We start from the raw sequence: 15,047 nt of genomic DNA on the forward strand, positions 1-15,047 counted from the left end.
GCGTGGCGCAGCAGCCATTGGGAGAAAAACTTGTCTGGTGCTTGGTTTGTTGCTAAACTTTCACGAGTAGCATTACAATCCACTTAAAATTCATCATATGATAAGTCTTAAATATAATATTTTATCATTCTTTTATATTTAAAATTTTTATAATTATTTTTTTAACTAATTAATATATTAATGTTATGTTTCCTTTTTTTTTTTTTTTTGTTCTCCCTCTTTTTCGTTTCTTTCTTTAACAAAAAAAAAAAATAGTTATGCACCCACTCTAATTTTATCATGGAAAACAACCAAGAATTTATAAAGTTCTTTTATTTCTTTATACAATAGTTGCTTTGATCATGTGACATGAATAACCCACGTGACCCACGATGGAAGGAGGAGATGTACAAAGTTTGTTTAATCATTTCAAGGAAAGGCAAGCAAAGGATTCCAAATTTTTCTATTCAATACAAGTGGACCACTTGAATTGGATGACAAATCCTTTTTTGGAGAGATGACAGGTCAAGGTTAGACTATGATTGCTTTGGAGATGCTTTATGCTTTGATACTACATTTTGAACTAACAAGTACAATTTGATTTGCGTTGTATTTGCTGTATTTGTCACATGATCAAAGCAACTATTGTATAAAAAATAAAAGAAACTTACAGATTCTTGGTTGCTTTCCATGATAAAATTGGAGTGGGTGCATAACTATATTTTTTTTTTTTTAAAGAAAGAAAGAAATAAAACTGGGAAAAAAGAAATGGGAGGGAGTACTAAAACCCAAGACCTACGGCAAAACAAAGTTTTTTTTTGGGGGGGGGGGGGGGATGGGTTGGGAAGAAAAAAAATAGGGGGAAAGAAAAAAAAAAGGAAACATAACATTGATATATATATATATATAATATATTAATTAGTTAAAAATTAATTATAAAAATTTTAAATATAAAAGAATGATAAAAGATTATATTTAAGACTTGCTATGTGGCGAGTTTTGAGTGGATTGTAGTGCCACTCAGTGAAGTTTAGTGGCAAACCAAGTCCCACACAAATTTTTCTCGCCATTTGGGAAGAATATCAGGATACATATTAATTTTCTCATTTTACACGTATTGAATTAGAAATTGTATCACTTTATGTTTTACTTTTTATGTCTTTGAGTCGGAGGATGGAGAAAATTTTGTGTAGGGCTTGGCTTGTCACTAAATTTCGTTGAGTGCCACTATAATCCACTCAAAGCTCATCACGATGCAAGTCTTAAATATAATATTTTATCATTTTTATTTAAAATTCTCATAATTATTTTTCTACTAATTAATATATATCATGGATCAATATAACGTTTCTTCTTTTTTTTCGTTCTTTTCCCCCTTTTTTTTTTATTTCCCAAATTTTCTTCCACTTTATGTTTTGCCTTGGGTCTTCACTCTCTCTCCCAATTTCATATTTTGTATTCCTCTGTTTCAAAAGAATTTGTTGAGAAAATGAACATCATTCTTTGCAGAAAACTGAACGAGCTTGAAAGGAGATGAAGTTATAGGTTATGGCTTTTCTTGACACTGCAAAGTTTGAAAATTACAAACTGAAAGTGAATGATTAAACTTTGTCATTTCTTTTTACTCTTGATGCCATTGTAAAGTTTTAGACCTTACGTTTTTTTTAAAGAAATTCAAACGACTGAATCTATATACAAGCTATTCAGCACACTGAGCATGATAAATTAGCAAAGCCATCTGGCCAAAAAAAAAAAGTTGAATTAGCAAACCTTGTGTAGAATTACATCTAGAATTTGTAATCGAATGGCTGAGTCTATTTAGAATTTGCATGGTTTCACACCACCAGCCCACAAACCTAAAAACAAGGTTATCACTTCTGAAGCTGCTTAAACTTTTATCTCTTACAAAAGGCTGAAGAATAATAATATTAGGATATGTGTAGAAAATAATTTTGGGGTGTATTCATATTTCTATTTATTTATTTTAATTTTTATAGGGGTCAAATAGTCAGTCACACAAGAGTATACAAGTTATTTAATAATAATTTTTTATGTGGCATGTATTCATCAATATCTTGAGTGTTAATAAAACAAAAAAAAAAATGGAAACATTAGATTGATCATGGTATATATTAATTAGTAGGAAAACATAATTAGGAGAATTTTAAATATAAAAGAATGATAAAAGCTTATATTTGAGACTTGTCACGTGCTGCGTTTTGAGTGGATTGTAGTGCCGCTCAACGAAGTCCAGTGGCAAGCCAATCCCTACACAAGTCAGCCATTTTTCTGCCGAGTTCATTAAGAGCTGCCAATTTTTTGTTGAATTTTAATTTAAACTGATTAATTCCTGAATGTTTATAATTGGCTAGATTTCCTCTTGAATTTTAATAGTCAATTACCCTCTGAACTTTATAAATTGTCAATTTCTAGTAATGATATGTTGAAATGAGTAATTACTATTCTTATTTGAATTTGAGTCTTGAATTAAAATAGGTGAACCGAGATGGTCATATAAGTCAAGTGACAAGGAACACTAATGAAAGGGTAGTGCTATCCACTTACTCATTTTTACTTCTCACACACTCCTATTAAGTTTTGACCATCTGATCAAATGAATTGGAGACAGTCAACAGCTAGAAATTAACAAGGATGTGCGGTAGGTAAAAATGAGTGTGTGAATACCACTTTCCCTAACGAAATAGCTTCACAACCCCAACATGTTGTTGAAAGAGCAAGACCATAGAGAAGATTCAGAAATGTTCACATTAGGGATAAAATTCGAATAAAAAGTGTACGGAATGAACTGGTGGAACAAAAGAAGAAAAACAAACAATATGTTGTCCACAACAGGGTTAAAATTATCTTTTTGCTCAAGCAAATGCCATGTATTGTGCACATGACCAAAATGGATGAAAAATTTTAAAATCAACAACCAGATAAATTGGCAATTATAAAAGTTTAGATGTGTAATTGGCCAATATTAAAGTTTTGGGGAAAATTGACCAATTATAAAAGTTTAGGGTAATTAGCTAAAATTAAACTTTAGGGAGTGATAACTCCTTACAAGTTTGGGGGTTTTTTGGGTGGCGGGGGGGGGGGGGGGGGGGGGGGGGGGTTTGGGGAGGGGGGTGGCGGGGGGCGCAGGGGGAAGGGCGAAATCAACGTAATACCCTTATATACACTAACGTACATTCTGCGTTTACACTATATTGATCAAGTTTTAAACTTTATGGTGCAATGAGAAAATTTAAACCTCATGACTTAATTTGAAAATTAGCAACTCATGCTTAGAACGTGTAAAAATGTAGTTAGTCATTTTTTTTATTGGAACTGCATTTTGTGATAAAATGATAAATTTATAGAGTAATGCTAGCTACCTTTCCTTATTTTCCTTTCTCACTCAATGGATGTCACATGGACTTAACTTGCACCAAAATTTATGCAATATTGTGTTTAAATTTTCAATAATCTCTTTCCACTTATGCCCCTAATTAAAACCCGTTTGTCAATTAAACCATTAAATAATCCGCCTAACTATGACAAATCTAATTATTTTATTATTAATATTATTTTTTATATGTGTTTCCATTTTTTGGACTCTTTTTTTATTTTATTTTCCATCTAATTTGACGTTCTCTTATTTTGACATATGATTTTAGGCCTTCCTAAAAAAAAGAGTATATTACCTAGACAAAAACTCATCTTCACTACCATCATCGTTGTCATTCTTTCTACCACCACCATGGACACCGCCATTACCATTGCTTACCACTGGCACCGCTAACTTCCATCACCTCCACCCTGCCCTCTTAACAATGTCATTGCCACCACCATCACTTTACACCACGCACTACCATCATCACTAGGCCCGAACCCTGAATGTACCAACACAATCAATCATCTCTATTTCAATATCTTTTCATCATTAAATGGGTTGTATAAAATTGGCTTCCCTGCAGATAAAAATATTAATTTAATAGAGTTGCAGATCACCAAAGAAATATTCCATGCAATTACATGGTTTACTAGTTGGGCAGTAGATGCTGATCACGATGCTAATCTTCCCGATGTTACTGATTGTAGATTGCATTTAGAATTCATGTAATCATCTTGAACTTGTGTGTACCTATTTTTGATAAAATATGATATGATTTCATTAAAAGCCAAGAATAAGCTACTCAATACAAGGAATGGGGAGATCCCCCTCAATTAAATCACAAATCAATGAAGGGGTTTCATCAAACTAAGTACAATCACCTCCATAGATAGCAAAACGAGCAAGCCTATGGGTAACCGAGTTAACTTGATTGCAAACATGGGACGCATTAGCTTCAGTGACCAAGTGTAATAAGGATTTAGTGTCTTCAACGATAGGTCTGATAATAGACATATTCAAAGAAAAATCCTTTAAAACAGAAATGATCTAAAATGAACCATAAATGTTTTGTAAACCCCTTTAAATCGTCATAAAAAAAATAAAAATAAAACCTTTTTTAATTGCGAGTGCTTCAATGTGAATAGGAGAGAAAATATCCCTAAATCTCCAACTCGCAGCAGCCACAAAAGTTCCATTTGAATCCCGGAATATTAACCTAACACCTCCCATCTTAGTCTTCTTGCACTAAGCACCATCCACGTTAAGTTTGAGCCTTCCAGGTGGAGGACAAGACCATTTTTGGATGAGAGCATTCCTCCGGGGCAAAAGGGGCTTGAAGTTGACCCTAAGGTATCCCTGCCACCAATCAAAGGCGTGCTTCACTACAACACTTGGAGAAGGAGATATTGCTTCACCCCAAAGCTTTAGATTTCTAGCATTCTAGATAGCCTAAAGTATGACAAGAATGCACTCAAAATCCGATAATCTAACTTCATTAATCATTGATAAGGCCCACTCCTTCATAGATCTACCATAATGCTGCCCAAGTCTAAGCCTTAATGGAGATGCAAGCCAAGTACACCTCGTGAATGGGCATTCGATCATGATATGCCATACCGTCTCAAATACAGCCCCACAGAGAATACAAGCAGGGTCCAACGGGATATGTCGTTTATGAAGGTTATCCCATGTAGGAATAATGTTGGAGATAATTCTCCAAGGAGCCATTTTCACTTTGGGAGGGACATTGGCCTTCCAAAGGAAATCTCACAACATCGAGTATTGTGAAATAGACCCCGACGAGGAAGCAGCTAAGGGGAGGATCCAATTACGAACAACATTATAAGCACTTTTAACAGTTAACAAACCCCGGTTGTCATAATGCCAAATTAATCGGTTATTAGTTCTTCGAATGCTCAACGAAATGGATCGAATTACATCCATCTCCTCTACTATAATTGATGGACCAAGCACATCTAATTTCCATCTAGCATCAACAATAAGCTCACTGGCCATATTCACATTATAATCATGCGGTTAGGGGGAAAACAATTGAAAGGTGGAGGTAAAGGCAAGCATCTTACACCCCACACCCTTACCGAGGTACCATCACCTATTTGCCACCTGGATCCCCGCAAGATAACTTCTCTAGCAATACACATGTTGCACCATGTAAAAGAAGCATTAGACCGAACACTTGCCTTAAGGAAGGAGGAATGAGGGAAATATTTTGCCTTTAACACCAACGCCACCAGAGAAGTGGGCTCTTGGATGATCTGCCACCCCTGCTTGGCCAAAATTCCAAAATTAAAAGCGTATAAATTATGAAACCCAAGGCACCCCTCGTTTTTGAGCAAGCACAGCTTATCCTAAGCCATCCAATTAACTTTCCTAGAGGTCTCAGATTAATTCCACCAATAAGAAGCAACTATTTGGCTTAGTTCGTCACAGAAATACTTGGGTAATAGATAACAGCTCATAAAATAAAGCGAGATCAATTGTGCCACCATTTTGACTAGTAATTCTTTCTCCACTGCACTAATTGTTTTACCTTTCCATCCTTGCAGTTTCTTCCATAGCCTTTCTTTGAAGTGACTAAAACAATCTCCTCTATTTCAACCGATGAAGGTAGGGAGCCCCAAATACTTTTCATGTTGATCCACTCTTACAATCCCAAACACTGAAGCTAGAAACTCCTGATCAGATTGCTTAATATTTCTACTAAAGCAGATCAAACTTTTTTGGAAATTCACTTGTTGCCTCGAGACTCATTCAAAACACCTATTGATCTCCTTAACCACCTCATAGCCTTGCCATGTATCACGAACGAAGATGAAATTGTCATCGTTGAACAAAAGACGATGAATGGAAAAAGCCCCCTGACAAATAGAGACCCCCTGGATATCACCACCTCGATCATTGGAAGCAATAAGCATAGAGAGTCCCTCGAGGCAAAGAAGGAAAATGTAGGGGATATGGGGTCTCCCTACCTCAAACCCTTCTTTGAATGAAAGTAAACACACGGAGATCTATTTACCATGAAAGAGTAGGATACCGACGTAACACACATCATGATTACATTAACCCAAAACCTTTCAAATCCCATTTTCACCATCACCCTCTCCAAATAACCCTATTCAACTCGATCATAGGCCTTGCTCATATTGAGTTTACGGGGAAAGAAAAAAAAACCTTTCTTCCCCCTTCTCTTATCAAACAAAGAAGTCGCTCTTTGGTTTGGAGAGATAGTTTGGGGTAGAACGACCTTCAATCTGTTTGCTATAACCTTCGAAATGATCTTATAGACCACATTACACAAGCTTATAAGACGCAAGTGATCCATTTCCCAAGGATTCTTCGGTTTCAGAATAAGGGTCACATATATATAGCTGATCTTCCTTAGTATATGGCCTGAAGAAAGAATAAAAATCACCACATTTGACACATCATTGCCCACAATGGACCTATATCTTTGGAATAAGAGAGGGGACAATCCATCAGGTCTCAGAGATTTAGATGGATGCATTTGGAATAAAAACTCCCGTACCTTCTTCGGGTTAAAGCTGCAATTAAGCACCGAATGCATCGCAGGGGTAACCTTACAATCAATACATCAATTACTTCATTTCCCAAGCCTTGATCATTGGTTTGAAAAATAGAGTTGAAATAGTCAATAACTACATTTTCCACACCCATCACTGGTCTGCCACACACCATTTTTATCCACCGGGTCAGAGAGATGATTTTTTCGAAAATTCGCCCTTTAATGGAAGTACCTAGTGTTTCGGTCGCTTGATTTCATCCATGTCACTTTAGCCTGCTACTTCCAATATGATTCTTCCAGAGACAACAGAGACTCGAATTGATGCATCAGACTACTCTGTTCCTCAATAGAGCTAGCAATATAAAGCTGCCCATCAATGGCCATAATTTGATCACGAACCTTCTTAATCTCCAATTGTCGAGCCTTGAAAGTATGCCATTGCCATTTAATAAGAGCCACTTTCATGGCCTTGATCTTCTCACAAACCTGGAACATTGGATAGCCTAAACATTCAGGTCTCAAGCCTTACGCACTACATCCTCACACTCCTCATGATGCACCCACATTTCCTCGAACCAAAACAAATGATGGGAACGTCTTGGGGTTGCTTTATGCAGCGCAATTAGGAAAGGGACAAGATCAGACTTCCTGGATTTTAGGTGAGTGACTTTAGTCTCCAGGAAAAAACATCTCAAAGAGGCATCAAAAGCACGATCAAGCTGTTCTTCAATACCACTACCTCTTATAGTCCGTTCTTTAACACCACCACCTCTTGTATGTATCTAAATAGCCTAAATAATGCCAATGACGATGGTAGTGAAGATGAATTTTTGTCTGGGCAATGTACTGTTTTTCTTGAGAAGGGCATAAAATCAAACATCAAAATAAGAGTACGTAAAACCAGATAGAAAATAAAATAAAAAAGCGAGTGAAAAAAAAAATGAAACTTGTATAAAAAAAATAGTATTAATTATAAAATAATTAGAGTCTAATTTAGGTGGATAATTTAATGATTTAATTGGCAAATGGGTTTTAAATAGGAGCATTAGTGGAAAGAGAATAAATAAAGTTTAAACACAATTAATCAAGAGTGGTGATAAACCCACCTCACGGTCTTATTTCCCCATCCACCTTTTAATAGAAAATTTAGAGTGTTACTAGACCCACCCCATTGTCCTATGTTTACACCCACGTTACGATCTCACCCACCATAAAAAATAAGAAAAATAACCTACTATCTTCCCACCCACCATTATCCCCAAAGTACCCTTCCAATCTCCACCCTTGACACCGTTCACCAGCACAACCTACCCCTTCCCATAGCCATTACTGACTGATGAGAAGCACAACATACCCCTTGACATCCATATTGCTTCTCTAGCATGTTCTCCCATCTATTTTTTAATTATTTAAATAATATTTTAATATAAGGAAAATGATTATATTTATATGATTGAAATAGAGGGAAGTAAAACAGCGACCACCCTTCTGCACTTTTTACCACCATCCCAACTATCCCCATGGTTGACCACATAGGTGATGCAACAATAGAACGAATAGTCAGTCACTTAACCAATAATAGAATCAAAGCCAAAAGAATAAGAAGTGAAATCGGCAGAGAAAGAAACTCCGATGACATCCATATATGGCTTGATGCATTCAATGTGTTTGGGATTTGAACTACGACGAGCTCGACGAATACAAAGATCAATTCGTGATTCAATAATTTAGGATCCAATAAACATAAATTAAAATTTAGAAGGAATAAAGTGACGACGAGATGTTTGGGAATTGAGATTACGAGTTGCTGGGAGTGTGGGTGGAAGTGAACGATCTAATCTTGTTTCCCTTAGTCCTTATTTGACATTTTACGTGAGGATAAATTGGTAATTAAACTTTTTAATAAAGAGTAGGTGTAGAAATGAGATAGAGGGATGGTAATAGTTGCACTCAAAATTTAATACCAAAGTTACTCTCTTGTAAAATGACATCTAAGACTAAAGAAAAGAAAAACCCCTACTCTCTAGGTTGACAGGTTCGTTCTTCCCCATTTTCTAGAACAACCCACCTCTCTAAATCTTCAAAAAATCAACGTGTTCACATTGTCCAATACTAGCTGCGCCTTCTTATGTTGAGCAAGTCTATTCACTTACATTCTGTCGATGTCAATCTTGGAAATGTCGCTCACATAGTCAAATACAAAACCCAACTCCAAATCCAAGTTCACCCTTATCCAAACGCGCCTTAACAATTAGAAGGGAGAAAAGGATATTTGTCAATTCTGTCAATTCTCATAACCAAGACTTAAGAATAGAAGTATATTATATTATTTTTGGAATATTGTCTATGCTTTTTCAAATGTCCAAGCACTTAACATTTTACATTGTTCTAAAGTTTCACTGATTTTGTACATTCACAGTTGTACTGCATGAAAAATAAAAGAATGAAACGTATTTCTGAATTCAGTTCTTGTGTGATCTCAGGAAAGAGCAGTTTACGATCAGTGTGGCGAAGCAGGACTGAAAGATAGGAAGACGTCAGTGACAGTGGAGGTGGATCAAAATAAATTTAATCGTAAGAATGCAGAGGATATTTAGATCATCAGGACCTGGGAGATCGTCATCTGATGGAGGGTGGATCGTTCAGGGGATATGGAGGAACGGAAATATTTTAGTCGATCATACACTGAGGGCGTTACGCCAAAGAAACAACCAGCAGCGGAGAAGTAGCTGTATTCTGGATCAACAAAAGGGTTCTCTTAAACACAGTACAAATAAATAACAAGGTCGTAGGAGAAATTTTTATTCACATGAATGAAGAGTTGCCTCAAACTTCAGGGTATTTACAATTTTTTTACGGCGCCTTCTTTAATCCTTAAATCTCGACGTTATATACATGTACACAAATTTTTATCAAACATGTACGAATCTACAACTTCCAGAATGACTAGTTTATTGTTGTTCGAAATGCCAGGTCGTTCTTCCAATTGCGCAGTCATAAGCACGAAGCAACTGCTTCTTAAATCTTGTGAGGTGTAGTCTCACAGTTTGACCTTCAAGGTAAATCTCCTTTGTGTATTCCCATCCTTTTTTTGTTACACTAGCTGGATTTTTAAGAACAGGATCATCTTTACCATACTTGTTGTGTAACGAGCTTTCTGTGGCAAGAATTTTGTAGCCGATGTAGTTTAACCCAAGCTTTCTTGCAGGTTTCCCATAGTATTCCTCTGCTGCCCAACTAGTTCCAAGAGGAATAACTTGGATCAACACAGAGCCAGGTCTCATGAACAGAAAATGTGTCATGGCAGCACCGTGAACCCCGATCACGACATCACTCGAATTAAGAACCCAATAAATCTTTGCCAACTCGGACCTCGAATTAGGTCTCAGAACTTCAACTTCAAACCCGATTTTTTCAGCCATTTTCACCAGCAAATGCTCATTGGTTATTGCTCTTGATCCATTTCTAGATATGATCACTAGTCTAGGCCTCTTGAGTTGTTGTGCTTCATGTACTTTTCTCTTGATTTTTAAGGGTCTTTTCGATGCGGGAGACAGAGAAACGGAGAGTTTCTTTGTTGCTTCTCGTTCGTGAATCAGACTTGTAACTCGAGTCCTGTAAGCCCCGTCCAGAAGATTTCGAAAGTCGAAAATGCTCTTATTTCCTTCCATATTTGAAGAATCCACAGTGAGCTCATCGTGAATTTGCAGACCGACAGTAGCTTCAGGAAAGCAATGAGTTCTCTTGTCTGCACTGAAATCAATTACTGGATGGTCTGACAGTTGTGAAAGAATGTCTCCATATTTCATAAGCCACCAATTGTGAAAATCAACGATGACAAACACAACCTGTTTCCTCAAATGCCGAGAAGTAATGTACAACGGCATAATACCATCGTTGAATTCATGATAAACATTACCGGTATAGCCCGCCGTTGAGAAGAATACGGCCGGAACCTCATGTTGGACATCACACTCATGTTGCTTTCCTGGAGTGCCATCTGTCTTTGCAACGAGGCCTAATTCTGTGACGGTGTCCATGGTACTTGGTTCCCATTTCCGGGTATACGGTTTGATCTTTTCGCGGTGAAGCTGTTCCCCATTTTCCTCTTCGTTTTCCTCGACGATGCTCGATGGATAGTTTGTGAAATTACTTTTATCTCTGGATCTGTAGACAAAGATGGAAGAGGAACCGGAGTGTGTTCTTACATCCCCTTTCAGGATACAAACATCTGATCGAAAACTGCTCCTGTCACAAAATATAGTTCCTGCACTCACAACATATATAGTTAGTGAAAGTAATTGCAGATAGAGAAAATGTAAAAGTGTCATGTACAGAAAATAAGTGTACTCAATTAACTTTTAAAACATCAATATTATTTACGCTAAAAGTTTGGATATTTGGGTGAAGCGATACAACTGGGTCATCCACAATAATTTAGTATCAGTTTAGGATCGAATCTAAAATCTTTCACTTATAATAAGTAGAAAAATATACCATTAGACTACCGTTATAAGTGACATAATAATTAGATTTGGCTTTCGGTCTATCAAAACTTAGAAAATTAGGAATACATAAATCATATTTATCCTAATCATATTTATCACAAATTTTTAAGTGGTTGCGGGGTTCAACAAGCAAGCATTCTTAACTTGCAGCTCCATTCATTTGACTTCAACCTGATGATCCAAGGACGATATAAAATTGTGGCGGTTCAACTGGAGCTGAATTAACCATATATTGACTAAATTAATTAGATTAATTAGAACTTAGGGTCCGGGTTCGAATTGACCATTCACCCTGTATGAGTTCCACAAGGAAAGAGAAATAGCAGACCCAGCTTGCTTGTTGAAAAGACTAGAACAGATTAAAAACTAATTTTGAATTTCAGGAATATTATCATTATTGTTTTTATGTTATATTTTTACGTTGTTTGACTAGGAGTTGTTATCAGTAAAAAAAATATTGTCTTGCACTCGTCATCTATGAAAACATAAGGAAAAAATATACAAGAAAAAATTAATGTAGAATAATATTTTTTAAATAACAATAATAGTTCTGTATTTTATTGTTTTTGCAGTATCAATTCGAGTATCATCGGAACCGAGGGACGAGCGACATGAAGGCCAAAATAGGCTAGTGTCCACCTGAAATTTCAGCCATTTATTTGTTGTCTGCTAGTTTATACAATACAGAGTATATACTTCATAGGTGGAGTGTAGTTTAGTTACTAGCAAGTCATGATCAATTCAAGACTTGTTTATGCTAACAATTTTCTAATCTTCTTACCATCTAAGCCTTATAACCAGCCTTCTATTTTGCTATATAAGCCTTCTGATGCCAACGATTTTTTCAAACCAATTCCTCTTTATTTTGTCAGTTAATATAAAACAAGATTTATATAATCGATAGGAAAATCTAATTATGCTGATTGAAAAATCTCAGAGTAATAGTTTTGAGCTAATCATGACTTTAAATTTTTGTTCGAATCTAACACATTAATCCTTTTTTTATTAAAGCTCGTAAACAAGCTCTATTCTTATATATAATCATCTCAATACTAAATTTTTCATACAAATTTTAAAGTTTCATTAGTGTTGTTAATTTGGTTAAAATTTTCATTGACAATCAAAACAACAAAAAATACCATTGGTTATTCTCCAATTAATTATACTTGTAACTATTATTTTTTAATTCCTTTTATTTGGCTTAAGGACCCCTCCCGTAGAACTTATCAATCAAATAGCAAACCTTATAGCAGCAGTACACTAAATAGATAGTAAACTGTTTGGTAAACTTTGCAAGGTATTTATTAACAACTAAAACACAAACAATTAATCGATTACAAATAGAAGCCACTGAGAAGCAGAGAATTCTACCGTTAGATATTGAAGAACTCGAGGAAGCATATGCAACCACATCGTCAGCAGCAAGGCCTACAAAAGCAAAGGGTACATATTTAGTCGTGAATATAGTGAAAAAAAAAATAGAGCATTCAACTTAAATTCAATCAGCAATAGATACAGAGTCTATCTATATTATTGTGCATGGTTTACTTTTCACTATGTGAGATAACTCAAAAATATTGTGGATGTTTTGAAAGGCGAAGTGTTGAAGCAATTTGAGGTTTCACCACAAAATCAATTGATAATATGAGGATCAGTAACCCAACTTATTTATAAGCTCATCTAAGGTCTCTTCTCTCATTAACGTGATATTCATTCTTAACACATTCCCTAACGTGTGGTGAATTTTCAAGCCAGTAGCATGAACAACACAAACAGAGTTGAATAATCCGAAAATCATTTGATTTTCAATGACTATACCATGTATCGAAAAAGGGTACTTGAAGACGGGGAGAGGGGATAAGGCCACTTCATGCATGTGAAAACACTATTCTAATAAACTGATGGTTTGATACGTGGTTAGCTTGGTTCTCATACCATGAAAGAGTTAGAACATCCAACTAAAATAAAGTGCATATAGGTGAAGAGACCCAACCGGGTACTATATAAGCTAGGGTTTACGCATGGGGTTCTATATAATCTGGGTACAAGCTAGGGTTTACATATGGGTATTATATAATCTCAGCATACAATTAAAGGAAACTGAAAGAAAAATGAAAAATGAAAATGAGAAACTAGAGAGAAAATCTTACGTAATAGAGAGAAAGTGGTATTAGGGTAGAAAAGATGAGGTGCTAATATGAAGCTACAAGAGAGGAGAGAGAGAAAGACGAAAGAGAGAAGCTTGGGCCTTGTTCTTTTGTAGTAACCAGAGTTTGAACACCCCAAAATAATGCTCTGACACTCATCAGCTTCTTCTGTAAGATGTTCACCTTTTTTCCTCTGCTTGTATCTCTGATAGTATACCATATTTTTCCTTATGCAAATGACATTTTAGAGAGAGAGAGAGAGAGAGAGAGAGAGAGAGAGAGAGAGAGAGAGAGGGCAAATGAACTTGGTCTGCGTTGATTGAGAAGATGTTTCTCCATATGTATAGCTATGTTTCAACTACAAGAGAGACGAAAGTTGAGAGAGGGAATAATCAAAAAAGGGTGCTGCCAACAAAAGAAGGCTAATTCATGAGAACGACTACCACGAATACATTATTACGTGATATCTTGTGCTAATGAAAAAAGGATATGTGAGTTAAAACTCACATAATTTTATTTTATTAAATGAGGTGAGCTTTGGCGCAACAGAAATGTTGTTCATTTGTGACCAAAAGATCACAAGTTGGAATTGTGGAAACAGTTTCATTACAAAGCAAGGGTAAGATTATGTACAATAGGCGTTTCTCACCAACCCTCGTAAAATAGAAAACTTTGTTGGCTAAGAGTCACCCTTTTAAAACGTCACCATAACAATATACGTGTGCTATATATGTTCTCCTAATTTACAAGTGGTGCTTTCTATTTGCAGTTGCGTGCGTGGAATAATTAATAATATATGTAGAATAATGCAACATGTTATATATTAATATAGTCTAATCATTTGTAGTCGTTTTTTTAATTTTAGAGGTATATTGTTGGATCACGCATCCTAATCCAGGAAATTACTCAAATTACACATTGAGAATTAAGTTGAACATAATTTAGAGGTATATTGGCTTCTTGAACCAAAGTCGGGATAGTGTGCTTGAAACTGGATGACATTACATTATAGATTGACTTTTGCATTGGCTTCGTACTCTTAATTAAGAGTGTATATGACATAACTTAATTTGAATTATTTTCTTGTCCCGCCTTCAATGAATTAGATGCTCAAGATTAACATTACAATAAATTCTAAAAGGTCAAAGTTAGTTAGATATGTGTACATCAACTGTAGCTCAAGTTGTAATAGATTAGGGTGATTGTTATTGACTCATTGGAGAACTTTCCTACATGTATCTAAAACACTTGCTATCCGTTGTACTTTTTCACATGTTATAAGTAAGAGCATGGTTGATATATCTCGCTTTTAAAGTATATTATTATACCTATTATAGTTTGAGTCGAATTGTAACACTATGGCAGTTCAAGTAACACCAAAAGAAAAAATATCTAATTTATGAAATATTTAGTTGTGTATTTATGATCTTATTAACGAACCTTTCGCCTTGAGTTTCAGCTTTCTATTGGTTTTTTATTGAACTGTTATC

General features: G+C 35.6%; 1 protein-coding gene across 1 annotated transcript; it reads right to left on the reverse strand.

The window, feature by feature from the left end:
- Positions 1-9,676: 9,676 nt before the first annotated feature.
- LOC125473344 (xylan glycosyltransferase MUCI21-like) lies at positions 9,677-13,817 on the reverse strand. Its single transcript, XM_048576023.1, has 3 exons — positions 13,561-13,817; positions 12,782-12,838; positions 9,677-11,169 (listed from the first exon to the last, which is right to left on the reverse strand). Exons 1-3 carry the CDS (start codon positions 13,775-13,777, stop codon positions 9,854-9,856), a joined length of 1,590 nt encoding a protein of 529 aa, XP_048431980.1. The 5' UTR covers positions 13,778-13,817; the 3' UTR covers positions 9,677-9,853.
- Between the last annotated feature and the right edge of the window lie 1,230 nt (positions 13,818-15,047).

Source organism: the organism of the source record quoted next, unplaced genomic scaffold (assembly GCF_019419815.1).
Source record: "Pyrus x bretschneideri cultivar Hongxiangsu unplaced genomic scaffold, Pyrus_bretschneideri_v1 Contig83, whole genome shotgun sequence".
NCBI lineage: Eukaryota > Viridiplantae > Streptophyta > Magnoliopsida > Rosales > Rosaceae > Pyrus > Pyrus x bretschneideri.